The sequence below is a fragment of the Gymnoscopelus braueri genome (assembly GCF_963280865.1).
Source record: "Gymnoscopelus braueri genome assembly, chromosome: 21".
In the NCBI taxonomy this organism is placed as follows: Eukaryota; Metazoa; Chordata; class Actinopteri; order Myctophiformes; family Myctophidae; genus Gymnoscopelus; species Gymnoscopelus braueri.
Window position 1 is genome coordinate 12,979,612 of NC_137623.1, and position 27,341 is coordinate 13,006,952.

General features: G+C 41.8%; 1 protein-coding gene across 4 annotated transcripts in view; it reads left to right on the forward strand.

The window, feature by feature from the left end:
• The window catches only part of phldb2b (pleckstrin homology-like domain, family B, member 2b), a 104,423-nt gene extending 77,432 nt beyond the window's left edge, over positions 1-26,991 (forward strand). For 3 of the 4 annotated variants that reach the window (XM_080417806.1, XM_080417809.1, XM_080417808.1), the window contains 12 exons: positions 1,547-1,702; positions 2,817-2,927; positions 4,165-4,254; positions 5,715-5,855; positions 8,107-8,244; positions 8,939-9,038; positions 10,683-10,833; positions 17,968-18,058; positions 19,261-19,407; positions 21,821-22,040; positions 22,524-22,609; positions 23,080-26,991. In XM_080417806.1, the coding sequence (XP_080273932.1) occupies positions 1,547-1,702; positions 2,817-2,927; positions 4,165-4,254; positions 5,715-5,855; positions 8,107-8,244; positions 8,939-9,038; positions 10,683-10,833; positions 17,968-18,058; positions 19,261-19,407; positions 21,821-22,040; positions 22,524-22,609; positions 23,080-23,220 (1,572 nt within the window). In that variant the 3' untranslated portion in view covers positions 23,221-26,991. The remainder of the gene's footprint in view (positions 1-1,546; positions 1,703-2,816; positions 2,928-4,164; positions 4,255-5,714; positions 5,856-8,106; positions 8,245-8,938; positions 9,039-10,682; positions 10,834-17,967; positions 18,059-19,260; positions 19,408-21,820; positions 22,041-22,523; positions 22,610-23,079) is intronic. The other variant, XM_080417807.1, reaches the window with a different exon arrangement.
• The last annotated feature ends 350 nt before the right edge of the window (positions 26,992-27,341 follow it).

Here is a 27,341-nt window from a genome sequence, read left to right on the forward strand (position 1 = left end):
TTAGCATGCAGTAGTAGTTCAAGCTAACTATTAGCTATACAAGTTTTCTTTGCAGTATTTCAGATTTCAGATCTCATATTGAAGTCATGAAATCAGTAGTGAAATTGCCACAAAGAGCTCATTTGCAACTCAAATTAAGTGCATATCTTAATTTGACCTAGCCAGTGACATTTGCAAGCCCAACACTGTTTAACCACTTGAACCCTAGCTTCCCTATTCATGGCGTAATAGGTGAACATTGGGTTGACAAAAGGCAAACATTCCATGAAAATAGCCAATCTACAAGCTTACAAAGTGCTGCGCTGTGAAACGAGTTGTAAGCTTGCAGATATTTTTGGCAAAGAGTGGTGTAGAGGGAAAATAGGAGGGGCCACGCACGTACAGACCCCTGGCGGACCCCATGCAGTCAATGAAGTACATAGGGTTTAAGTGGTTAAATTGTCTGCAATGCAATGTTTGTTTGCAAGTTCCATCTCGAAGGAATGCTGATGTGCCATGTTGCATGTTGACTGAAAGCACCCTGGTTATGTTCTGTTATTACTTTATGCATGATCAGTGTTGATGGGTCATCTGGATACTGTCTGTCTGTCTGTCTGTCTGTCTGTCCGTCTGTCTGTCTGTGTTTTATCTGGAAATAAGAAAGCTCTTTTGTGTAATGTCCTAAGCAGCTTCATGTTGCTGTAGTGTAGAAGATTCTTAGAAGATGAGCAGAATGAGTTCAGTTAGGGGCCGTGTCCAAGAAAGCATTTCTGAGCAGAGGAGTACTTTGGATATCATGTCCAGAACGTGCCTTACTAAGCACATGGAACATGTATTGACGGCTGCAGCGTTCGAAACTATCAACCTTCGCTGTGCTTGAACGTGTCATCTGCTTTATTAGCATAAATATTAGCCTAGCAGAAATAACAGTGAACATGGACTTCTCGTGGTTGTTCTAATGATTCAATATCAGGTTTTAAAAAATCACTGGGTTGTCAGACGCAGCCAGGAGGATCAAACATGATATTGATGAGCATTTTGGTAAAACTAAATGGACACAGTGAGTGATGAAAGCGAGGTGCGGTGCTCAGAAGAGGAGTGCTCTTTAGCATAGATGCATGGCAGAAAGGCTCTGGCAGCTCCAACAATGCTTTCTGTGGACACGATGCCCCTTAGAAAGGACAAACACCTTCATATAACTGCTGTCAGGAGGAGAAAACCTCATTCCTTTAAAAAAAAAATCTATATATTAATAATAATAATAATAATAATAATAATGCTTTCTGAACAATATCTTGTTTGGAGTTCTTTAGGTTTCCTGGGTCCTACAGTATACCATATCGATTTAGTGATAGTTGTACAGTTATGCATATACAGCATGCATTGCATGCAGAGATGACTTGTTCAGGACTGTCTCCTCCTCATGTTCAGTGTTGCTGTGTGGGAATTTTAAATGTCACATAATCAATTTCACTATCGGAACATATTGAGTTTAATTGTTTGCTTGTGTGCATGCGCGTGTTTGTGTGTGTGTGTGTGTGTGTGTGTGTGTGTGTGTGCGTGTCAGGACTGTGAGGTGCTGGAGGCAGAGACCAAGAAGTTTGAGGACCTGGAGTTCCAGCAGCTGGAGAGGGAGAGCCGTCAGGACGAGGAGAAGGAGACTCACACTCAGCAGATCCTCCGAGACATCGCTGACCTCCAACGCAGTACTGTCACACGCAAGGTACACGCCAGGGTTATTAGATTAGAGTTCACTCAAACTAACCAAAGACCAGTGGTGTAAAGTAACTAACCACATTTACTCAATTACTGTACTTGAGTACAATTCTGAGGTATTTTTTACTTTACTGGAGTATTTCCAATTTTCAGTGCTTTTACTTCTACTCCATTACATCTCAGAGGCAAAATTATACTTTTACTCCACTGCAATGATTTGAAAGCTAGTTACTAGTTACTTTGTAGATTTGGATTATTATTACAAAACATACATTAACCAATTCAACCCTAAATACATTTCGGCCATTTGAAAATAGCCGATCTACGAGCTTGTAGATCTGCTATTTTCAAAAGAGTTTTATGCATTTGAAAACGTGTGAAGTGGGACATTCTGCATAATGAGTACTTTCTACTTTTGGTACTTTAAGTACATTTTGAATTCCAGACTTTTACTTGTAAACAGTATTTCTGCATTGCAGTGTTGATACTTGTTTTTAAGTAAAACATGTGAGTACTTTTTCCACCACTGCCAAAGACTAAAAACTAGAACTGGAAAAAATTAAGAAAAAACATTTAAAAACGAGGCTATACAAAAAAACAACTGTATTCGGCTATTTCCTGCTCCGGAAATAGCTGATCTACAAGATCACAACGTGTTGTGACCTTGTAGGTTGGCTATTTTCGGCTTTAGTTAAAGAGTTAAAATTGGGTTAAAAATAACAGAACATTTTGAAAATGGAATTCATAAAATCCCCAAATTGTCCTCACAAGTACAGTAATGTGTGTGTGTACGTGTGTGTGTGTGTCTCAGTGTAATTCAGACCAGGGCATTACAGCCCTATTTGGTTTAAAGAAAACCCATGCTCCTCTGAAACACATTTAAATGACAAAAAATGTCAAACCCACATAAAAAAAAAGTCCTCCATGTTTATTAAATTATTATGCATGGCTCTGGTGGGCCATGGAGGACAGACCGTCCCGTATTTGAACTGCTGCTTAGGGTTCAACGTTTGAAAAGTTTTTTTTGCATACTTGTAGAGAGCCCCTTTGAACGGTTTGTGTTTTTACTGCTGGTACCAGCAGGACCACAATGTTAACAGCCTTGTATTGTTGTGTTGTAGGAGCGCTTGCTGACTCTGAAGAGACAAGTGGGTCAGATTACCCAGCAGACCCAGCGAGAGAAGGACAACTTCCTGAAAGAAAGGAGCACCCTGGAAATGATGCTGCAGAGTGTATGTACAATTTACAAGTTACAATGTAGGCATTTAGCAGACGCTCTCATCCAGAGCGACGTACAATAAACAAGGTAAACACATACAGCAGATGCAGAGTAGTAGTGCTTCAGTAAACTGGTATCACAGGTGAACAAAGAACCTAGTATCAGTCTGAACAATTTACTTTGAAACATAATCTGTACAAGTAAAGGATAGGATAGGTAAACAATGAACCTAGCATCTGTCTAAATAACATGCTATCTACATTTTTAAGTGCACATTTGTGTGTGTGTGTGTGTGTGTGTGTGTGTGTGTGTGTGTGTGTGTGTGTTGTGTGTGTGTGTGTGTGTGTGTGTGTGTGTGTGTGTGTGTGTGTGTGTGTGTGTGTGTGTGTGTGAGAGAAGATTATGTATGCACACACTGTAAATGTGTGTTTTCTATTCATGTAATTTAATCAGACAAGTTCAAAAGGTATGGACTGAAATATTCATATGTGAAGAATAACGGCCCAAGAAGTATTCTAGCTCATTTCCCATGCGTCTGTATTTGATTAACCACTTTAACCCTGTATACGGTACTTAGCTGACCAGGGTCCCCCAGGGCTCTATACTAGGTCGGCTCCTTTTTTCCCGTGTGCACCAAATCTCTTCACCAAACACAGCCAATTTACAAGTTCACAATGTGTCACTTTGTGAGCTTGTAGATCTGCTATTCTTGACAAATGGTCACCTATTTTAGCTAAATGTTCATTAGGATATGGCCAGAATAGCTAGTCTAGGGTTCATGTGGTTAACAACCCATTGAGACCTGGAACGCATCTGTGTCGCTTTTTCATTTGAGCTAAAAAGCATTATTTTACACTTTGGCTATTCAAAAATAGCAGATATACAAGCTCATAGTGCCGCGCTATGAGCTTGTAGATCTGCTATTTTTGAAAAATCGTGAAAATGTGTGCCAATCTATCTTGAATATATATATTCCTTAAAAGCAAACATTAACTCAAATCTTTCCTTCTGGGGGTCCCTGGAACAAAATATTTTGAGATGGGGGTCCGCGGCCAAATTCATATCATTTTGGGGGTCCTTGACATGAAAAAGTTTGAAAACCACTGACATAGAAACATACCTTTTTCAGAAAACCGTTTAGGATTTAGAAGACATTTTTCAGAATCGGAACCTCAGGCCTCTTAAGTGATTTCCCTATTCTGAATTGACATCTCCCTCCATCCCTTTCTTTCTTTCTTTCTTTCTCTCAGGAGAAAGAAAACCTGTCCATTCTGGAGAGAAAGTATGCAGAGCTCACGGGTGGGCGGGGCTTCTCTCTCGGCCACGGGACTCTCAGGGAGGTACGTACTATAATGTCTGGCAGATGTCACTCAACAACTGTCTCATCCAATCAGATTTTCCCGGAACTCCCTTGAGATCTCAATTCTTCACAACCTTCTCTCTTTCTCTCTCTCTCTCTCTCTCTCTCTCTTTCTTTTCTTTTTTTCTCCATTCCTCCATTCTCCATTCCTTAGGCCTCATTGGCTGACGTGTGTCGGTCACATAGCAACCATTGCCGAGACGCCTCTGCTCTTTCGCCTTGTCCTGCCAACCTGCAGGCCCTCTCATCTCTCATTTCCTCTCTCTATCTCAGGAACGCAGAGGTACACTTCCTGTTCCCCCTGGTGTCTGTCCTGCACTTTCCCATCCCGTTCAAAAAGTGTGTTTTTTTTCCTGCTCCCTCTTTCATCCTTGCTTCCTTCCTTCATAGTATTTCTCTGGTAACCGGAACAGTGGGCACCTGGTATTTCTGGGCACCTTTAAAAATAATAATAATAATATTAGGGGTGTGCCGATACACTAATTTCACGATACGATACACAATATTGGGCTCACGATATCGATACGATACGATATATGGCACTTTTTTATTATGAAAATATATGGGGGGGAAAAATGCCAAAACGATACGTACAGTATCGTCACGAAAACGTATCGCGATATATCGCGGGACGATATATCGCGGGACGATATATCGGCACACCACTAATATTTATTGATTTTGTATTTTATATTCATATTTATTTTATAAATGAGGGGCCAAATACATATATTTCTACAAATGCTACAAAATCTGTGATATCCACAGTCATTTCGGGGATGAACAAGAAATGTAAGGGTAAATTTAGGTATACTTGACATTATTTACAACCATTTTCCAAAGCACACATTTATTCTTTATTTGTGTACATTTAACCTACAGCGAATTTAACGTTGAGGTGCCCACAAGGTTTAGGTGCCCACTGGACCAGTATCCTTTTCTCTTTTTTTTCCCGTTTCTTTGTTCTCTCCTTCATCAAGGGTACTGGACGTGAAAGTGTTGAAAGTGCCAGTCATAGGCAGTCATGAAGGAAGAAAGGAAGGAAGAAATAGATGAATCCAAGGGAGGATTTATCTAGTTGTAGGAATTTAGGAGAGACATGCCTTTTCCCTTGATCCACAGCTCATACTCACACATGTACTGTATGTCTATAACAACGAGATAACCAATTTAATGCCATCAAAATGACTTGTGTGTTTATACTTCTGTGTGTAATATGCCTGTTTAATACATTCTCTGATTTCTGCTTTGAAACTAACAAGAATGCAAAAAATATATATTATATAAAAGAAAATCATCTGCTGCATCATTCTAAATTCTAAAACAACTAATTCTGAAGTTTTATTTCACTATGCATTACTAAAGATGTCTTTATGGCTGAATCACTCCATGCTATGCCTCACCCTCTCCCCCCCTGTTTTTCCACATGGTATGTTCCAGGGTTATGTGACAGTCAGTGAAATCAATGAGCTTTACTCCCACCTGGGGGGGGACTCTAAACCCGCCCCAGCCAACCCCTACCCTGAGTCTGAGCCTAGCCCCTCCCCCGACGACAGCGCCCCAAACCCTGCGGAGGACGAGGTGTGTGTGTGTGTGTGTGTGTGTGTGTGTGTGTGTGTGTGTGTGTGTGTGTCTGTGTGTGTGTGTGTGTGTGTGCGTGCGTGTTGGTGCAAATTCTTTGCGCATCTTAGTGTGCAAACCAAGGTGCAGAATAGAATATCGTTGCTGTTGGGCAGAAACCTTGTATCTTCATGTTTATTAACTTGTTTTTACCAGGTTGCAAAACCTGGTCTATATCTACACTCGCTAGTCCTGACTTTTGCGTCACTTTTTCCTCATTAGCTGGTCCTTTAGCCAATGAGGGCTCAATGTCCTCTCAGAATATGGGATCTAAAGACGACCCGCAATACTGTGTTCGGCCACTGTATGTATCTCTATGAACTGTGGCGCTGTTCTAATTTGGCCTTTCAACGTTGCCATGTTTAGTGAGAGAAATAAGCAACCAGGTCTAGGAAAACAAGCCCAAAAGAAGCAACTATAGTGTGTCATATCTTGTTTTTATCATATAAAAGGAACGGTTTTGGACATACAAGGTTTCCACCTGACAGCACTTTGTACTTTTTACTTTGTGACCTTGTTCATCCTTTGTCTCTCGCCTCTCTTTCGCACGTTGCATTTTCTGACGCACTCTTTTTTTTCTTTTCCAAGCTCTCTCACTCTTCCTCCTCTTGTCCTCCCTCCTCTTCTTCCTCCTCCTCGTCTCCTTCCTCCCGTCTGAAATCCCGGCCCCGCCCCAAAACGCCCTCTGTTCATTGGCCAGAGAACATGGTGACTTACCGAGACCCCTCCCCTCTCCCCTACGACTCTCCCCCTCCCCCGCTCCCTGTCAAAAAACACCACCACCGACTGAGGCAGGTAAAGCTGGTATAGGTGTCTGTCTGTCTTTGTGTTTGTTTGTAGTTGCTATTCCAGTGCATGTTACCGGCTTAACGCCACAACTCGACTACTCATTTTAGAGCATTAGTTTCGCAAACTTTTATTATTTGAAGGATTCCCAGTTTGGTATGCATATTAGGCCCACGGACCCCTATGACTTTAATACATACACATTTCAGCATCCATAGTCCCCCAAAAAACATGAAAACAAAACAGGCATCACAATATAATAACAATACAATATAACGGTTCCATTCCGAACAACCTTTGATGGAGAGCACATTTTGTCTAAAGGTGGTCCGTCTACGGAGGACCTCGCAGTTTTTTTTGTTGCATTTAACATAAGGCAAGTGCTCTTTAACCAAATGTGGACCTTGTTCAGTACACCTGTGAGACTGGATGAAGTTAGCGCAACACTCTTTCCATGTATGAAGATGACTGCATCATCGGCATACATTTGTACATTAAACTCAGGACACACGTCAGGCATAAGGGCCCAGGGATCGAACCCTGTGGGACACCAACCGGATTGACGATGTACAGGGTTTTGACACCGCAGACCATAACACACCGTTTTCTGTTTGATTGATATGACTTGAACCATTGAATTTGAGTCTATGGAGAAGTTGAAATAGGACGTGGCGGTACAACGGAGTCAAATGCCCTCCTCAGTGTAGAGTGGTCATCATAGTGTAGGTTGGTATCGGCAGAGCTCACTCTGAACCTCGGTACCTTGGTACGTTTGTCTAATACAGGGGTCTTCAACGTTTTCAGGCCAAGGACCCCCTAGCTGAGAGAGAGATGAAGCATGGACCCCCTACTCTATATTGTATAAAATTGTGTTTCAGATTAAAGTTTTTGTTTTACTTAGTCTGCTCTTTTTCCCCTCTACACCTATAGCCTCTTTGCCAAAAATAGCCGATCTACAAGCTCTCAACGCCTCGCAGCGCGAGGCGTTGAGAGCTTGTAGATCTGCTATTTTCGGCTAATGTTCCCCTCAGAAAAGGAATTCTAGGGTTCAAGTGGCTAATGTAAAAAAAACTAAATCATATCACACAAAGATTTGGCGGACCCCCTATAGTAGCTCTGAGGACCCCCTAGGGGTCCCGGACCCCCTGTTGAAGACCCCTGGTCTAATAGAAAGCAAGAGTAGTAGAAAGGTGAGTAGTAGAGTCGAGTTGAGCCGGTACCATGCATGGAAAAGCACCATATATCTGTGTTAGCCTAGCTGTGTTTGTGCATGAGAAAGTGACAGAGTGTTCACATCTCTTTGTGGAACTGAGCTGTACACGTGTGTGTGTGTGTGTGTGTGTGAGACGGTTTGTACCGTATGTGTCTGATGGATTGAATTGTAAAGTCATGCCATTTGTGTGTGTGTGTGGTTGTGTGTAATCAGCACTTCCGTTTGCTGGAGGAGAGGAGGAGGTGTGATAAGGAGGGCGGGGCCCATTTGAGTGACACGTTACCCAGAAAGAGAACCACACCCACCATACCGCCCCAGTTCACCTGTTCTACACTGGGACGCAGCTACAAGGTACTCTTTCTCTCTCACACACATTATTATTTATTACTATTTCAAACAAAAGTTATCTACAAGCTCACAACATGTCGCTACTTTTGTGAGACGCTCTTGTTGGTAAGGCGTTAATTTACGCAAAAAGTTGAAATATGAAGATACAAGGTTACCACCCGACAGCAACGATATATTTAGTTCTACCAGTTCCAGTGTTCAACCTGGAAAAACATAAAAATTACAGTTTAAAAGTTACAAATGTGTACTAAAATGTGTTAATTCACAGATGGAAAAGGTTAAGTAACCCCATTGTAGTCATTAGGAGCATCGTCCTTGCCTTCTCAAAGCAGAACGATAACAAGAACAGTTAATGAAAGTTAAAGAAAATAATCAATAATTAATAATCAAAATCTATAAAGTAACTAGTAACTAAAGTTGTCATATAATTGTAGTTTAGAAAAAGTACAATATTATTCTCTGAGATGTAGTGGGGTAGAAGTAAAAGTATTGGAAATTGTAAATACTGAAGAAAGTTAAAATACCTCAAAATTGTGAGACCGCCCACCTGAAGTTCGGAATGACGTCAATTTGTAGTTATATCGCCTCCCTTTCCGAAGAAAAGTTTGGACGTCCTGAAGGAGTGTGTATTGCGCTTTATTGCAGCAGCAGCAGCTCTTAATTTGAAGCATTTCTCTCTCTGTTTGTCCCTGCACAGTGCCACCAGCCCCTGACGCAGAGCTCCAGCTGTGGCAGCATTCTACCCAGAATGCTCTCCGTGTCCAACAAGGAAGCAGAGTCTCGACGCCTATATAAAGGTACACACCCATAAACACAAGGCTCACCAATCGTCGCTGTCGTGTGGAAGTCCAAAACCGTTCCTTTTTGTCATTATTTTAAAAAACGATTTAAAATAGTGAAAATAGCCGTTCTACAAGTTGTGAACAAGAATTTTGTGTGACACTCTGAGGTTTCTTTTTACACACATGAATATTGCACACATGCTTAAACTGTACCTACCTACACAAACACACACTCACTTTCTGGAATGTCATCTGAAAATGCACCATATATGGTCACATCACAACCTCATTGTGTGTGTGTGTGTGTGTGTGTGTGTGTGTGTGTGTGTGTGTGCGCGCGCCCGTGCACGTGCGTGTGTGCATGTGTGTGCGCGTGCAAGCACATGCGTGCGTGCAAGCACGTGCGTGCGTGTGCGCGTGCAAGCACGTGCGTGCGTTTTTGTGCAAGTGCGTACGTGCGCTTGCGTGTTTTGGTGGATTGGAGTGTGTCCCCTTTGTTTATGTGACCTTGAAGATAGTGCAGGAATGTGCATGAAGGGGCACAGTTTAACAAAACGCTGTCTTGCATGATGTGTGTGTGTGTGTGTGTGTGTGTGGGGGGGGGGGGGGTAGCCACATTAGTATTTGATAAATCTATGCAACTCATAAAATAATAAAATACAAAATGATAGTTTTCTGAACACAAACATTGTGAAATTGCTCAATAACTACAATAATCTGTCAAAGACATAACCTTTCTCACCACATGGGCAGGTCGGCATAATGTCTCAAGGTCAATGTAGGTCATACGCCAGACAACTCACTTCTGTTCTTACTGACATGTTTAATATGGCTCTGAGTGACATACGGTAAATGTGTCCGCTGTGGTCATTCCTGTCCCCCCAAAAACACAATGTCACTAGCTTAAATGATTACAGGCCTGTAGCCATCGGCACACCATCATTTCGCTGCTTGTATACCTGCATTATTAAGTGACAAATAAACCCCTCTTGATTCTCAGAGGCAACACAACACCGATTTTTTTGCTGTACAGTTGATCCTGGCCTAGTAAGTTTGTCCATTTTTATCTGGCCTTTTGGTCCCCTGAGCAGGGTCATCAGTCGGGTGGGGTCTGGTGTCCGGGGGCTGATGCTATCGGATGTGTGCGTGTGTATTCTTCCTGTAAGCCATCAAATGAAGAGCAGCTCTCTTCAAAGTACCCCCAGCAGTCACACGGTCACTGCTCTATCAAGGCTGACGTGGATATCGTCACGTGGATATCTTATTGGATTTATGTTCCACTTATCCTGTTTTGGGGTCATTTGGGACATTTTTGTGTGGAATCAGCATAATTTTTTTGTTGTTGTTGTATATATCCTAATTCACTCCCAAACTCTTTGTAAGGGAGTGTTCTTTTTTCCTGACATGTTTTGAACCGAGACTAGCCGTGCGTTTCAGTGACAGAGAGTGTTTTGTGTAGCTCGTGTTCGGTGTGTACTCTTTACACGTTTCACGGTGGCGGGGAATTGCGATCCGAGGTCAGTGCCCTATGGGGCAAACTATAGTCCCAGAGGGAGGGCCGCACATAGGTAACACACACACACACACACACACACACACACACACACACACCTTCGTGTAGTATTGCCTGTTACTGAGTGTGTGTGTAACCGTGTGCAGGTCAGCCAAGCTCCCGGGCCGCCTCCCAGACCAACGTCTACCTGGATCCCTACGGTTACCGTGACAACCAGGCCTTTGACACCATGAGCGTGGACAGCTCCGACTCCATAGAGACCAGCATCTCCGCCTGCTCGCCCGACAACATCTCCAGGTGTGTGTGCGTGTGCGTGTGCGTGCGTGTGTGTGTGTGTGTGTGTGTGTGTGTGTGTGTGTGCACGCGTGCATGAGAGAGGCAAGCATTTCCTGTCTGTCTGCCCAAGTGGACATCACTTAATCATAATTCATTATATTTCTGTATTTGTCGGACCAACATGTGTTCACTGTGTTGCTGTTCCTCTCTGTCCTTAATGTGAAATGCAGAGAGAAGAGGGGGGGTATATATGAGAGAGAGAGGAGAGAGAGAGAGAGAGAGGAGAGAGAGAGAGAGAGAGAGAGAGAGAGAGAGAGAGAGAGAGAGAGAGAGAGAGAGAGAGAGAGAGAGAGAGAGAGAGAGAGAGAGAGAGAGAGAGAGAGAGAGAGAGAGAGAGAGAGAGAGAGAGAGAGAGAGAGAGAGAGAGAGAGAGAGAGAGAGATGACCAGGAAACATTAATATCATTATTATTATTTTTTAACCCATTAACACATTCCATGCCAGAGTTTAATCTCATAATGTACTCACCAGTGCCAGCTAACACACAACACACAGCGGATCCGTGAGAAACGTCCAGCGAAAACAGTTTCCAAATGCGAGCCGCCATCTTGAAGCTACAGCCGATACACGCTAAACAGTGATCAGCGAGGAGAAAAACAACAAACCGAGAAAATCGAGTTTTAAACAGGATCCCAGACAGGAAGCGGATACGATCGAAAAAACCGGAACCCGAATAATTCCGTTTCCGACCGAAAACCGGAAACGGAAATGGATCAAAAAAATTCGGAAAGTGCACCTTGGGCGATTAACATGGGAATCGGCGGTTCGCGTAGATCTACGCGACTGGCACGCTGCGGCTTTAAATAGGTTTGCGTAGATCTACGCGATTGGCATTCAATGTGTTAAGACCTGAGGCCGTTTGTACAAAAGTTCTCTAAATCCAAACAGTTTTTCTGATTATGTTGCTATAATGTCATGTTCTCAAACTTTTTCATGTCAAGGACCCCCAAAATGATATGTATTTGGCCGCGGACCCCCATCTCTAAATATTTAGTTTCATGGACCCCCCAGAAGCCAAGATTTGAGTTACAAATATTCGCTTGAAAAAAATATATATTCAAAGATTTCCACAAATTTTGATGATTTTTCAAAAATAGCAGATCTACAAGCTCGTAGCGCGGCACTCGGTGCCGCTCTATGAGCTTGTATATCTGCTATTTTTGAATAGCCAAAGTGTCAAATAATGGTTAAAGTGGTTAAAATCTAAAATGATCAGGTCTTAATGGGTTAAAACCTTGAAAAAATAAAGAAAAGTAAAATGAACTGATGAATAGGTACTTAAAGTGCACTACGTTAGTAGCCTCGCACGGCCAGACAATATCACACGACACATTGCGTGGATATTAGTCTGGTCCCTCTCAGTGATAGATTCTTTTCCAAGGGGCGGTTACAAAAAGATCCAAACGGACTCTATTGGTTAGACCTAAAACCAATCAGAGCAGTGCTTCCTGCTACGTCACACACAAGCGCCGGTGCTGAAATAGTAAACAACGAAAGCTAGCTCCACTCGTATTTAGTCTGGTAACCAGATGAAACTATTCTTAACACATCTTTCTTTCCATCAAAAGCTTTAAGGGCAATTGTTTGTTCGTCTGTTAGAAAATAAATATTTTCTAACGCGTTTACTACCGATGCTATGGCGGCGTCCATCTTTGTTGTGAAAAACTGAAAATGAGTCTCTTGCATTGTACGTCATTGCTCCAAATAAGGTGATAAGCCCGCCCACATTTGGATACTGGGCCCTGATTGGTCCCTCACGACTTCGGAGGGAGAGAAATGAAATCTCTATTGAGGGGGGCCAGACCTAATCTGCCGAGGGCTAAAGTGCAAAGGCAGATTCGTCTGGAACCAGGCTACTACGTTAGTTCCATTGACCCAAACAGGAACACAATGGATTGACTGATCATTAAAATAAACATGCTCTGAAAACGCATGCAGCCCACCCTTCTGACCACTGAACTGGGCCCTGGTCCAGAAAGGGTTGAGATCCCACTGCTCTCAGAGGAGAATGGGAGCGATGTGACCCCTCACAAATAAATATGAAATCTGGGAAGGAATCGTATTTCCGGAGCAACAGACTCAGACAGAGATGAAGGAACAAAGAAAAGAGTCATTTCTGTTCTAATGTAAAACATGGTGTGGCTGAAAGACACAGAGAGAGAGAGAGAGCAGCATGAGAATGAGGGGCGAGTTAATGTAAAGAGTCTGTGGAGGTTTCTTCCCGCCTTTCTTTCATGATTCCCTCCTCGGAGAATAGGCTCTGTCGAGTGTGTGTGTGTGTGTGTGTGTGTGTGTGTGTGTGTGTGTGTGCGTGTGCGTGCACGCAATATTTTACTTAAGTAAAAGTATCAAGGCCTGTGTTAAAAATTTTACTTGAGTAAAAGTACAAACGCATTGGCATCAAAATGTACTTAAAGTACCAAAAGTAAAAGTACTAAAATGTTTGAAAATAGCCGATCTACAAGCTTCTAGATCTACATCGCGACGCGTTGTGAGCTTGTAGATCTGCTATTTTCAAATAGCCTAGGTATAAAATAGGGCTAAAGTGGTTAATGTATGTTTTATAATGTAATAATTGTATCTGCAAAGTAACTAGTAACTAAAGTTTTCAAATAATTGTAGTGCAGTAAAAGTACAATATTTGTAGTGGAGTAGAGGTAAAAGTATAGACAATTGGAAATACTCCAGTAAAGTAAAAGTACCTCAAAATTACTTGAGTAAATGTACTGTGTGTGTGTGTGTGTGTGTGTGTGTGTGTGTGTGTGTGTGTGTGTGCGTGTGCGCGTGCGTGTGTGCGCTGTTCTGCTGCTTGTGTGCACATGTGTGTTGCAAGGGCGCCTTGATTAGTGTTCTAGGGTTCAAGTTACAGAATGAGGAAAGCTTAAAGCAATGTGTATGTGTGTGTGTGTGTGTGTGTGTGCGTGTGTGTGTGTGTGTGTGTGTGTGTGTGTGTGTGTGTGTGTGTGTGTGTGTGTGTACATTCAACCCCCTCAGGTTTAGATGAGCAGGGCAAAGCAGTACGCATTCATGCAGAGGTAGATTTCGGGGGGCTCCAGCCCCCCCCTGTCTTGGACTAAAACCATGTGTGGTATCCCGCTCTTCCTCTGTAACTCACAATGGTTCAGGCCGTTCTGCCCCCCCTCCCTTCCCTGTTGATGTGAATGGTACAGCCTGTGTTCTGCAGATAGATTCGGTATGGTCTCTAAACCCATTTGCAGGTTGACCCCCTCTCTCTCCACAGTCAAAGTGGAACACATCGGCTCTGTGATTCTCAGCTTGGCTGCATTAGGATTGTGTTGCGTTTGTACTGGATGGAGCTTTTACCTGAAATGGATTGGATTGGATTTGACTGGAATGGGTGCATGGGGGGGTAAACTGGATGAAATAGAAGTTCAACGGGTTTTGAGCACTTGAGAAAACACAGGGAAGCGCTTCATTCGCCTCATCCCGCCAGTGAGGTGTTCATTCTTGAGGAGGAACACATGTACCAATTAACCAAACGCTCGTGGAATAGTGGGAATATTTGAAGTCTTAATTGAAATCCAGATTTGACCTGCACTGATCTACGATGACCATGAGTGTGGTTCCTTCTCATAGACGGAGGTAAGAGCAGTGGTGTAAAGTAACTAAATACATGTGCTCAAGTACATTTTTGAGGTATTTTTACTTTACTGGAGTATTTCCAATTTTCTGTACTTTTACTTCTACTCCACTACATCTCAGAGGCAAATATTGTACTTTTACTCCACTACAATTATTTGAAAACTTTAGTTACTAGTTACTTTGCAATTATCAATTATTATTATTATAAAACATACATTAACCACTTTAGCCTAGGATATTTGAAAATAGCAGATCTACAATATCACAACGCGTCGCAATTGTAGATCAGCTATTTTCAAACATTCTAGTACTTTTACTTTTGGTACGTTAAGTAAGTTTTTATGCCAAATACTTTTGTACTTTTACTCACGTAAATTTGTAATTCTGGACTTTTACTTGTAACAGAGTATTTTCATATTGCAGTATTGGTACTTTTACTTAAGCAAAGAATTTGAGTACTGTTTCCACCACTGAGTGGAAGATAAGATTAGAGAGATATGGAGCATGATGCCTGATTTATATGTAGTTGCATGGCGGTAGCACATGCTGAAAATAGCTGGCATGCAACACGTTGAGAGCTTGTAGATCGGCTGTTTTTTTGGCGCGTGACACAGCCACGCGTATGATTCAAATGTTAGCATTCCGTTGGAGAGGATGGATAATGACGGAGTGAGTGATCGTGGGGAGGAAAGAGGTGGGGAAACGAGGGATGGAGAAGAGATGGATACAGTGCTGGAGTCTGTCCCTCCAGGATTATGCAGCATTTGTTTAACAAAATGATGTAATATGCACATTTTGCAGCGGCTTTCGCTAAAGAATGCAATTGAACATGTAGGGTTTTTGTGACACTTTGAAGAATTGTAACAGTAATTGAAAACGACAATGCAGCAGAAAAAGTGCATTTCTTTTGGGGCTATAATTGTAATGTACCAATAATTTGGATTAGTAATAATGGTAGATTAATGGATGAAGAATGACTAAAGAATTGTTCATGTGCCTAAAAGGTTTTGTCCATGTTGCCTAAAACATACAAATTTGTCTTTGTCTCGATAAGCAGAACTGTAAAACATGTTATTCAAAATACTAATAATAGCAGGGGTTGGAGAAAAACTCAATTTTGCATAATTGTATGTGATGCCATAGTTGCATAATCCTGGCGGGACTGACTAGTTGACGTTTTCACCTGGAATAGGCAAAACAATAAGACAATGTGATTAGTTGCTGGCACTTTGGGTTAGGCGTAGTTTACCTTTTTTTTTATTATTATCATAGAATATTGACATAAACAAACTGATGTTTAATGTCAGTTGCATTGTCATCATTTTGTACTCTCTCCAATTATATAGGACATCGTTTTTGGAAACACGTACTACCACGTAATACAGTTTTCATATTGTGCAGCTAGGTGTCATTTTGTCAAAGTGTGGGCTGTATATGTCACCAAACGTCACCAAACGTCAATGCAACCCTCGCTTTTCTCAGCAGCCAAATACTTTTTTATCTCCACTAAAACACAAGAGTGTATTTGACAAAGGGTCTGTTAAAAGAAACAGACTTACCAGTGGTGGTCTAACTTTACTTGCATTGGTCTGACTAATGTAAAGTCTTAATGCCAGTAAAAACAGTTTATTGTCGACGTTAAAGTGTCGTGGTTTGAAACAGAGATATTCCAGAGAGCGGGAAAGAGTTCTTTCCTTCTATCCTCTCCCTCTCTCCTTCACCCCTGCTTTACTTTCTCGGCTTCTCTCTCTTTTTCGCTCATCCAATGTCTCACTTAATTTTTTGCCACCCTCCAAACCCTCCCCTCTTTTCTCTGATACACTTCCATGCTTTATTTTTCTCTCTCTCTCTCTCTCACACCATATATGTCTCTCTCCTTCCTGTACCCCCCCCCCCCTCTCTCTCTCTCTCTCTCTCTCTCTCTCTCTCTCTCTCTCTCTCTCTCTCTCTGGTTTGTTTAGACTAAGTCTAATGTGCACCATTCATCTTAACAATGTTGTGACAGCAGCACTGAAACACATTGTGTATCGGTTTACCCACACACACACACACACACACACACACACACACACACACACACACACACACACACACACACACACACACACACACACACACACACACACACACACACACACACACACACACACACACGCATGCATTTCCTAGGCCCTACTGGGAATGCATGTCATGTGTATACCAGCTGTTATGAACTGGTAGATCTGGAACGAGTCTAGGTCTGCTGTGCTGGGACATACATAGACAGTGCTGTCTATCTAGGTGCTGGAGGCTGAGAGAGAGAGAGAGAGAGAGAGAGAGAGGGAAATCGGGAGATGGAACGAGAGAAGCAGGGTGCAAAGCTTTGAAGAAGAGAGGGAGGAAGAGCAAAAGGGAGAAAAGCAAGGAGAGAGAGAGAGAGAGAGAGATATGGTCTGATCCCCTGATTGCCTTAACATCCTGTTCACAGATCCTGTTGATTTCCTCTTTGATCCAACGCAAACAACCACTCTCTCTCTCTCTCACTCTCTCTCTCACTCTCGCTCTCTCTCTCTCTCTTTCTCTCTCTCGCATGCATGCATGCATGCACGCACGCATGCACGCACGCACAGAGTAATCAGTGGATTCTGTGCCTTTGGTTAAAATGCTAAACAGAATGCTCTGCGAAGCTATGATGTACAGCAGGGGTGATGTACCTTAGGCACGGGTGCCAACATTGGCACAGGGGAGGCTGATCACTGTATAAATTAGAGTTTAAGTGTTTTTTACACAGACAATAGCAGATCTTCTATTTTGACTGTTTGGGTCCTGCATCACATTTCTCTTTTGGGTGTTGAGCTAAAACGTTTGGGAACCACTGCATTAGAGGTCACATGGAATCAGGTATCATGGCTTTGTCTGTCCTTTGAAAAACAAGCCATACAATTAAGACAAGGGATATAACTTTGATACCAGAGTGGTTAAAGGTGGTGTAAGTGATATTTCTTTGTTAAAATGGAATCAGAAAATGGGGGAAAAAATGGAATGGGTTGAGAGAGAGAGAGAGAGAGAGAGTGTGTGTGTGGGGTGCACCTGTGTGGGGTGGAGTGAATTAGGTGTAGTGAGAGAAAAGAGGAGGAGTGGACAGAGGAAAGAAAGACGAGAGGGAAAGAGCCAAGGAGGTATAGTTTAATTCATCCCAGGTGTTCCTTTTGAAGTGGAAATGATAAGCAGCAGACTTCTGTTACTACAGCCAACACACACACGCACATTATCCAAGTATTCATTTCTGCTGGAATGCATCATAGAGAGAGAGAAAGAGCGTGTGTGTGTGTGTGTGTGTGTGTGTGTGTGTGTGTGTGTGTGTGTGTGTGTGTGTGTGTGTGTGTGTGTGTGTGTGTGTGTGTGTGTGTGTGTGTGTGTTCTGCTTTGTCTTGACTGTGTGCCATGATTAGCTGGCTGTACAGTGTGTATTGTTATATATGTGACTGTATGTGTATGTGTTGTGGGTTCCAGTGCCAGTACGTCCAACGTGGCCAAACTGGAGGAGATGGAACGTCTACTGAGAGAAGCACAGCTTGAGAAGAACCGTCTCCTAGAACACAAGGTCACTCACACGCACACACGCACGCGCGCGCGCACACGCACACGCACACGCACACACACACACATATTACCCCCACACTATTACAGCATCATGTTTTCATCAACAATACCTTCTGTCATTACATAATAAGCCAGATATACAGTCAATGTATATAATGGCAATAATAGCAGTAAAGAAGTCCCTCAAATCTAATATTGTCATTACTGTCTATTTTTACTTTTGACTCATTAAAATGTTGACATACATTTAATGGTGAGAACTAGAGATTATCAAGTAATTAAGTAGTGCTTTATATTCCTATTAATAGCAAAGTGACGTTAAAGTGGTATTATAGTATATTATTTTATTTTGTGAATAACATTTTATTTTGTCTAATCTGTATGGTAGAGTTTACTATAACTTATGCAATTGAGGTGGTTGTATTTGGTGTCCCTGCTCTTCTGTTGAGACAGTTAGATCCTGTGTCTAGGTTAGACACGACCTTTGACACGAATTGAATTTCTCCCCTGAGCAAGCAGCTCAGTGGCAGTGGTGGAAAAAGTACTCAAATTCTTTACTTAAATAAAAGTACCAATACTGCAATATAGAAATACTCTGTTACAAGTAAAAGTCCAGAATTCTAAATTGACTTCAGTAAAAGTACAAAAGTATTGGCAGCAAAATGTACTTAAAGTAGCAAAAGTAAAAGTACTAAAATGTTTAGAAATAGCAGATCTACAAGCTCACAACGTGTCGCGATGCGACACGCTGTGAGTTTGTAGATCTGCTATTTTCAAATAGCTTAGGTATACATTAGGGCTAAAGTGGTTAATGTATGTTTTATAATGTAACAATTTATATCTGCAAAGTAACCAGTAACTAAATTTTTCAAATCATTGTAGTGGAGTAAAAGTACAATATTTGCCTCTTAGATGTAGTGGAGTAGAAGTAAAAGTACTGAAAACTGGAAATACTCCAGTAAAGTAAAACTACCTCAAAATTGTACTTAAGTACAGTGCTTGAGTAAATGTACTTAGTTACTTTACACCACTGGAATGTGTTCATATTTCTCTGTGTATCAGTGGTGGAGTGATATTTACAGTGATGTGGCATATTCCCACTTCCCTATTTCGACCAATCAAAATGCTTGGCTGGAAAGGTTTTGTATCGAAAATGTAAACGCGATGCAAACGTTGTAACGTGTACATGTTCCAACCCTGTAGGAGCTGGAGATGGAGGTGCGAAAGCAAGCCTTTGACGAGGAGAGGAGACGAAGGGAGGAGCTGGAGAAGCGACTGCAGGACGAGACGACCAGGAGACAGAAGCTCATCGACCGGGAGGTGAAGCTACGAGAAAAGCAGAGGGCACAGGTGAGAGAGACGGAACGATGGAGGGCTCTCAACATGGATGATGTTTAACCACTTAACACATTGTGTGCCAGAGGTTTATTAACCCATTGATACCTGGAACGCATCTGTGTAACTTTAGATGTCTTTGGCTATTCAAAAATAGCAGATATACAAGCTCATAGCGCGGCACCGAGTGCCGCGCTATGAACTTGTAGATCTGCTATTTTTGAAAAATCGTGAAAAAAAAATGTTTAGATTTTTTTCCAAAAACTGTTAGGATTTTGATTTTTTTAAAGAATCGCCTCAGGTCTTAAAGGGTTAAAATAGTGCCAGCATATCTTCCTTCCACTTACGCTGATATGTTTCGTGCTGTAGAAGCCCCGACGAGGACGCGCATGTAAACAAAGCGTGCGTGCGAGACGGCGGAGGGTCCCGACTAACGCCTGGAACAATAATATTTCTAACGCGATCCTCCATTGCAGAGTGATCGCCGATCGAAAACGGCACATTTCCACCACGTTAAAAAGAAATGGAGATATTAAGCTTTTAGTCAAGGAGTTAAAGGTTTAATGACATTCACTTTTACACCACATTCAAAGTCTTTGTCCTGGTCCTTCAAAAGTGTACAAAAAGTTTTAAGTGAAAATTCCATTCCAGTGATCAATGGCAGGTGTTTTTCTCTCACATTTCTAAAGCCTTTTCAACTGCAATGAAAAAAGAAATCTTTGCCTGCGGGTGTCGCTGGTGAGGGATTTTGCCTGTCAATCATCGCCTCTGCTCCGCCCCCCCCAAAGGAAAGGATAGGGGAGGGGAGGGGCGAGGAGGAGAGTGGGCGGGATTATTCGACAGTGACCTCACTGTCGAAGGGCCAAGCTCAGATTACTTTTCAGCCTAATTATTCAGAAAACCCCAGACCACAGAAAATCCACTGAATGTTTTAAGTTCAGGTTTTTTGGGTGTAATTGAGGTCATAAAACCCCAAATAAAACATTGAAAATAAAAAAAGTGAAAATGAATGTCATGATACCTTTAATATTGGAGCGGCCGACCGGAAGCATTTTTGACATGGATCCACATCCGGCCTCTCCTTCTTAGAGACTCCTTGGATGATCCCAAAGTTTCGTTAGAGCGCCCCACGTGGGAAAAATATATATTTAAAAAAATAACGCATAGCTTAACGCATAACGCATAGCTTCTCAAAAACGGTCCGGACCGTTTTTGGCACTCAATGTGTTAAAGGCTGTTTTAGAGTTCTCTAAAGTTGTGTCTCAGGCCCAATCTACACGTCTAAACAGATGTTTTTTTTTTCCCTCCGTTTACACACGTAAAACGCAGAAACGCTGTATATTCCCCCTCAAATCTCTCAGTTACACCAACATTGTTCATGTGAAGTAGTTTGTTTATGCTTATTTATTGAAATGATAAAAATTGCTATAGTCATTTTGCGCGCTGGGTCTCCGAGGGTGTAAGCGTGATATTATGGCTGGGCTTTGAGCTCCTCAGAGCGGGGGACACAGATCAACAAGCACAGATCTACAAGCTCAAAACGCGTCGCTATACGCGCAGCGTTTCGAGCGTGCAGATGTGCTATACTTTTGATGCTTTTGTGTGACGCTGTAGTATGATCAAGTAGGGCGTTAATTTACGAAAAAAATAAAAAATAATAAGAGGTTTCTGCCCGACAGTGACAAAATGTGATTTGCAATCTGCAGTCTGAACCAGTGTTGATTTCGTCGACTAAAACTATAACGAAAAATGTTCGTCGACTACCTTGTTTCACTGACGGAAACGAAATAAAAACTAAGCTACGATGACTAAAACTAAAGGTCATTACACACCGGCGAATATGCGAATATACACAAAATTCGGACTCGTTCCGAATAATTAAAAGACGCTTTTTCGCTTCGCTTTTTCGCTTTTTCGCTCCATGTAAGCTTGCATTGACTTTATAAGGTTTTTAAAAAAAACTTATTATTCGCATGAATAATTCGCCCCCGGTGTGTAAGGGGCTTTAGACTAAATATATTGACAATTTCGTCAACAAATAAAAACTAGACTAAAATAAGAGATCCAGTAGAACTAAGACAAGTCATCATGGGTGCGCGCGGGTGTCACGGACCGAAAATAGCAGATCTACAAGCTCACAACGCGTCGCAGCGCGACGCGTTGTGAGCTTGTAGATCTGCTATTTTCGGCATGCAGCTAAGTGAAATTCTGCCATTTCGATGGCATCACGGCCCGCCAAAAATACATTTTAGTCGACTAAATCAACTGTAGATTTAGTCGACTCAAACTAAAAAAATTCAGATGACTAAAATATGACTAAAACTATCACGGAAATGTATTCAAAAGACTATGACTAAAACTAATTCAAAATGTGTTGTCAAAATCAACGCTGGTCTGAACAAAGCCCTTATGAACCTCTCATCTCCAGTCTCGGCCCCTGACCCGCTATCTGCCGGTGCGCAAAGACGACTTCGACCTGCGGTCCCACATCGAGTCGGCGGGCCACAGCGCGGACACCTGCTTCCACCTGTCCATCACGGAGAAGACCTGCCGCGGATACCTGATCAAGATGGGAGGCAAGATCAAAACCTGGAAGAAACGCTGGTTCGTCTTCGACCGCAACCGACGCACGCTGTCCTACTACGCAGGTAGGAGGGAATACGAGCGCACGCAAATCCAAGTGTGTGTGTGCGTGTGTGTGCGTGTGTGTGTGTGCGTGTGTGTGTGTGTGTGTGTGTGTGTGTGCGCGTATGTCAACTAAAAGCATGCACACATGTGATGTACATGTATGCATACAAAAACATGCAAAGACTAGACAGACACACGCACGCAAGCATGCTTGCACAAAGGCACAAATACACAGAAGGTATACAGACTAATTACATGCATAATAACAGACTAACAGATAACAGATGCACGCACGCACGTACACACGCGCGCACACACACACACACACACTCCCACTCACACTCACACTCACACGCGCACACACACACACACACACACACACACACACACACACACACACACACACACACACAGTTAGTTTTAAAAAATCTTTTTTTTTTGTTTTTTTTTGTTCTGTCATTCAGCACTGGTGTAATGTGTTTGTGTTATTGTATTTTCTCCAGACAAGCATGAAGCCAAGCTGAAAGGGGTGATTTATTTCCAGGCCATTGAGGAAGTATATTACGACCACTTGAAGAACGCACACAAGGTATGTGTGCGTGTGCATGTGTGTTTAAGTCTTCTTCTCTCTTTTTCTCTCTATCCCAGTTTTTTCCTCTCCCATAACCTCTCTATCTCCCTCTTGATCTTCTCCCTTTCCAACCTCCCATCCTTCCTATAAACCTCCCCACCCTCCATTTTTTCCTGTCTCCTCCCCACTTTCACTCTATCTTCGTCCATTATCTATTTTCACCCCCCCCCTCTCTCTCTCTCTCCAAGGTTCGATCTACAAGCTCACAATGCCACAATGTGACGCGTTGTGAGCTTGTAGATCACCTATTTTCATTATTTTTGACGAAATATATTGTCTATTGACAAAGACAAAACACAATGCAGTTTCAGATTTTTTTGTAGAGTCTCGTTTTAGTTTTTATTTCAGTTAACTAAAATGTTTAGTTTTCGTTATTTTCGTAAGTTGGCGTTAACTACAAGAACCCTCTCTCTCTCTCTCTCTGACAGAGCCCCAATCCCTCCCTGACCTTCAGTGTAAAGACTCATGACAGGGTCTATTACATGGTCGCTCCCTCTCCGGAAGCCATGAGGATCTGGATGGATGTGATTGTCACCGGCGCGGAGGGTTACACCCAGTTCATGGTGTAGTGCCGAGAACAAGGGGCGGAGGGATATCGCCGATGCACAAAAACGCGAGCCAGGACTCATTTCCGACACCTGTGTCTCATTGACCTTTGGTTGACTTTTTCTATCTTTGTAATTGTTCAACTTATACGGATTGACGTGTCATCCGCATCAAGGGATTTACACATTTCCTGGAGTGTGGCGAGAAGAGCAGCCTTGAGTAGACTTTGTGTTTCCTTTCAGTAATCGCTTTCGCCTGCCTGCAGTACAAAATGGCCAGGGTTTGCAGTGTGTTAATTTAAGGCAGAAAATATATTAGCTGAAATACCTATACTAGCTATAATAATAATAATAATAATAATATTTTGGGGCGATCTGGCTGGTTCCCTTGTGTCAAGGCAAAACCAGCATACCGCCAAATAAGTCATCAGTTTCATTGGTCATCAAATAAGCCAACTCACATCAAGGTGCTTTGGACTAAATCCTAGACATTTGTACCAAGTGCAATGTCCATACCTCTGCATTCTGCGTCGGAAAGAAACCATTCATGAAAACTAGAGGTGTGCATTAGTTGAGCCATGAAATGCCAAACTTTGCCGTCAATTAACGTAAATATCTTATGTCATCTAGGAAAGCAGCAGGGACGTGAAATGGCTCGAGACAAGCTTTCAAGTGCAATGAGTGTCACCCTTCTATGATAAACAATTAATTCAGGAGTTATGTAGGACAATGTGTTAGTCAATGATTGATCTTGACCTTTAACCAACAAATTGCACCCTATGTCAGATGTTGAGTTAGAGTTGTAGCATATGAAGTGCCATGGCTTTTCCCCTGTTTTACAACTAGGACTTTATATAGTAGGCACACATTTTGATGCACCAAGGATCTTCCTTGAGAGGAAAATACAGTAAGCTCTAGTCTAGATCCGCTTTGTTTTTGCCAGAAGTAAGCTAATGCTACAAAAAGAATTCCCAATATATTTGTTATTCAGCCAGGTTATAACACCTTTTGTCAAGATTAGTGATAACAACCTTGCTAGGTTCTCTCCAATCATAAACAAGTGTACAGATGTGACTGACACCTCTAAAACCAGTGATAATCAACCTTTTTTTTGTAGATTGACTAATTTCTATCTATCAATCGGTTCCCTGGGGACTTCCTGGAACCCCCTCAAAGGCCCCAGCAGTGACTCACTTTTTCTCACTGGAACTAGATATTGTTGGTAAACAACAGTTTAATATCTTCTCTTTCGCCGTTATTTTTGATTGTTGCGTCATTTACACATTGAAAATTGTATGTGGAAACATTGTATTTTTGATGGCATCATTGTCTGTTTCTCTTCAGACCAAATCATTATTTTATTCTTCTACAAGGATTTATTTTCATGCCAGTGTGCCTTTGACCATTGTCAATACTGAACTTGGGTCAGAAGCTTAGTATTACATTATGCTGACAGTACACTAGGAATCAATGAAATTAATAGTTCTGTGTGTGATGGAAAAGTATTTGTTCATATAGCACTACACACGTTTGCCTGTGTAGGTGTTTCTCTAGACCATTTCACGTGTGGGGAGAAAGCATACCACGCATTAGCAGAAATGTAATAATGAAAGAATATTGTTTTATATAATGCGATAATTGCTCCGCTCCATTGCAGTTGCAGCTTCAGGAGAAACGTTACTGTCATCCTCAGGTCTTGAACTGTGTCATGTCATTGTATGTATTTTGCTATGCATTGCACAATTGCTGAGACGTGCCTCTTATGCGTGTGTACTATATAGGCAATTTCATTTACTGACTTTGTCACATTCTGTAGCTCCAAGGTGCTATCCTTCCATACTACAACCATATATTGCCTTATTATACGTTACCCATTGAAACTAGTGCCTTTATCTACTAATAGTGTAATATGTGACAGTTTCATGCAAGATATGGGGGTTCATAGCACTCTATGTTGCCACAATATCAATAATGACACCGAGGCTATGTTCGCCTATAAAGACAGATCAGATAATTGTTTCCAACACATGGAATTACATGAGAATGGACGCCGTCTTGTTTCTTTTGACACAAAATAGTGATATTCGTTTGTAAATGTGGTCTCCAAGTTGTAGTTCAATTAGAGATGTTATCACGAGACGTTCTCACATGTGCAGCCCTTTTCATATATTATGATTGTTTTTCACATGCTTATCCAAGTATCCCAGGGTAATATTTGCTGGGGGTAATCCACCCCTCCTGCTTTTGCTATCCCCCCTCTTTCTTTCATTTTGCTGGCCGGTGGGAATACATTTTATCCCTGCTTCGTCAGACTGAATTTTATACATACGTTTCCTTTTGGGGAAAGTAGACTGTAGTCTGATATGTTTGATATTTATGTTTGATAATATCAATCAAAATATATATGTATATATAATGTTAACCACATTAACCCTGGTGTCCATCTTCTGGGCAAAAGCCAATGCGTTCTCAACACCCGTTGCGTCAAACGGGTGACGAATTGGGACAGGATTTGACCATGCAGCACCCGTTTGACATTGCGGGACTCCCCTGCATCATCCGTTTGACGCTACGAGACTCTCCTGCATCAGACGTTGACGCCACGGTCCTGTCGCGTCATGTAGACAAGGGTGGATGGGTTTCCATTTCTCGGCAGTGCCTCAGGAGGTAGAACGGCCGTCTCTTCCACCGGCTCCTCCTGGCCAAGTGTCAAATTGGCCTTGAGCAAGGCACTGAACCCCTAACTGCTCCCGATGAGCAGGTTGCATAGTTTCCTCCTGTGTGAATGGGTGAATGTGAAGTACATTGTAAAGCGCTTTGGAAATCCATTTACCATTGCAGATGGCTATCGGTATGCAACTCGAATGGTGCTGAGTTGGCAAACAATGATGCGACGGTGGAGTCCCATCGTGTTAACACATTGGTCAGATTTTGGTCCAACTGTTGTATGACTCGAGAGTGAGAATGTTTTTGTTTGTTTGTTTTTACATATCAAACCCTGACTATAACTAGATATATCTGTATATCTATTTGAAAGTGATTTAACAAAAAGGAGGGTTGAAACGGAAATGTAATGTTGGTGTATAAAAGAGCCTCGTAGTGTTGTAATTGACATTTGAAATATCAGATAATGGAAGCCTATGGTACACAATGGACACCCCACAGAGTATCCCACTGATGGGCAGTTATTATAACAAATATGCTGCTTTGGTCCCCTGGATTTCATTGCTTTGATTACCACTTCATCATGTTCACTGATGACTATCTTACATCAAGATGCCTGATCTGTACTGTATATCATTGAGAGAAGAGATTTGTAGTATTATTGCGTTATTATTGTAAAAATATGACGCCTTTCCTTTTTTATTTGTAGTTTCCGTTGACTATGTCATTGCCCTAAAGATTAAGCCTGTGTGAGACTTCACCATTATGACTGTGTGGCTCTTGATCTTCTCAGATTGACCAAAAATATATAAATCATGTTTAGATTGTTTGGTCCTCTCGAACAATCTTTTATATTATTATGAAAGGTTTATCAAACTGAAAGGTCAGTTTTCAGACCGCTGTATCTTCAGGATGTACCAAACATGTCATTACTCGTTCCCATCAGCAGAGGGGGCTGTTACTGTGGACTGTTCCATGACATTTCTTAATTTCACAAGTTATGTGTTTTTGTCCTTTTTTTTTTTTTTTACCTGTATCATCATTCTGATTATACGCTATTTATGCTATAACAATGCATGTACCTTAATTTTTTATTTCCGTATGGACAATAAAAAATATATATATATTTTACCATTTTGTTTAGATGTTTTTACTTATCCTTGCTATGTGCTGCACATACTCTTGAAGAGGCAGCGCACATAATTTTGTATTTCCTCTGAAAACCCTTCAATACTTTATAATCCATAAACAATGGTGTAAAACAAGGTAGAAAATATTTTTCTACCATTCCACACTTGACAATTGTTTGAGGGCCAAATGCCAGGACAGGAAAGCCATCAAATAAAACACAAGAAAATATATGCACGCTTGCAACAAAATATGTCCAAAACCAACTACTTCATTATAATGTTTTTATTTTATTTTGCAGGACATGCTGGTTACAGCTGTAAGCATACTCCGTGGTGGAAAAAGTACTCAAA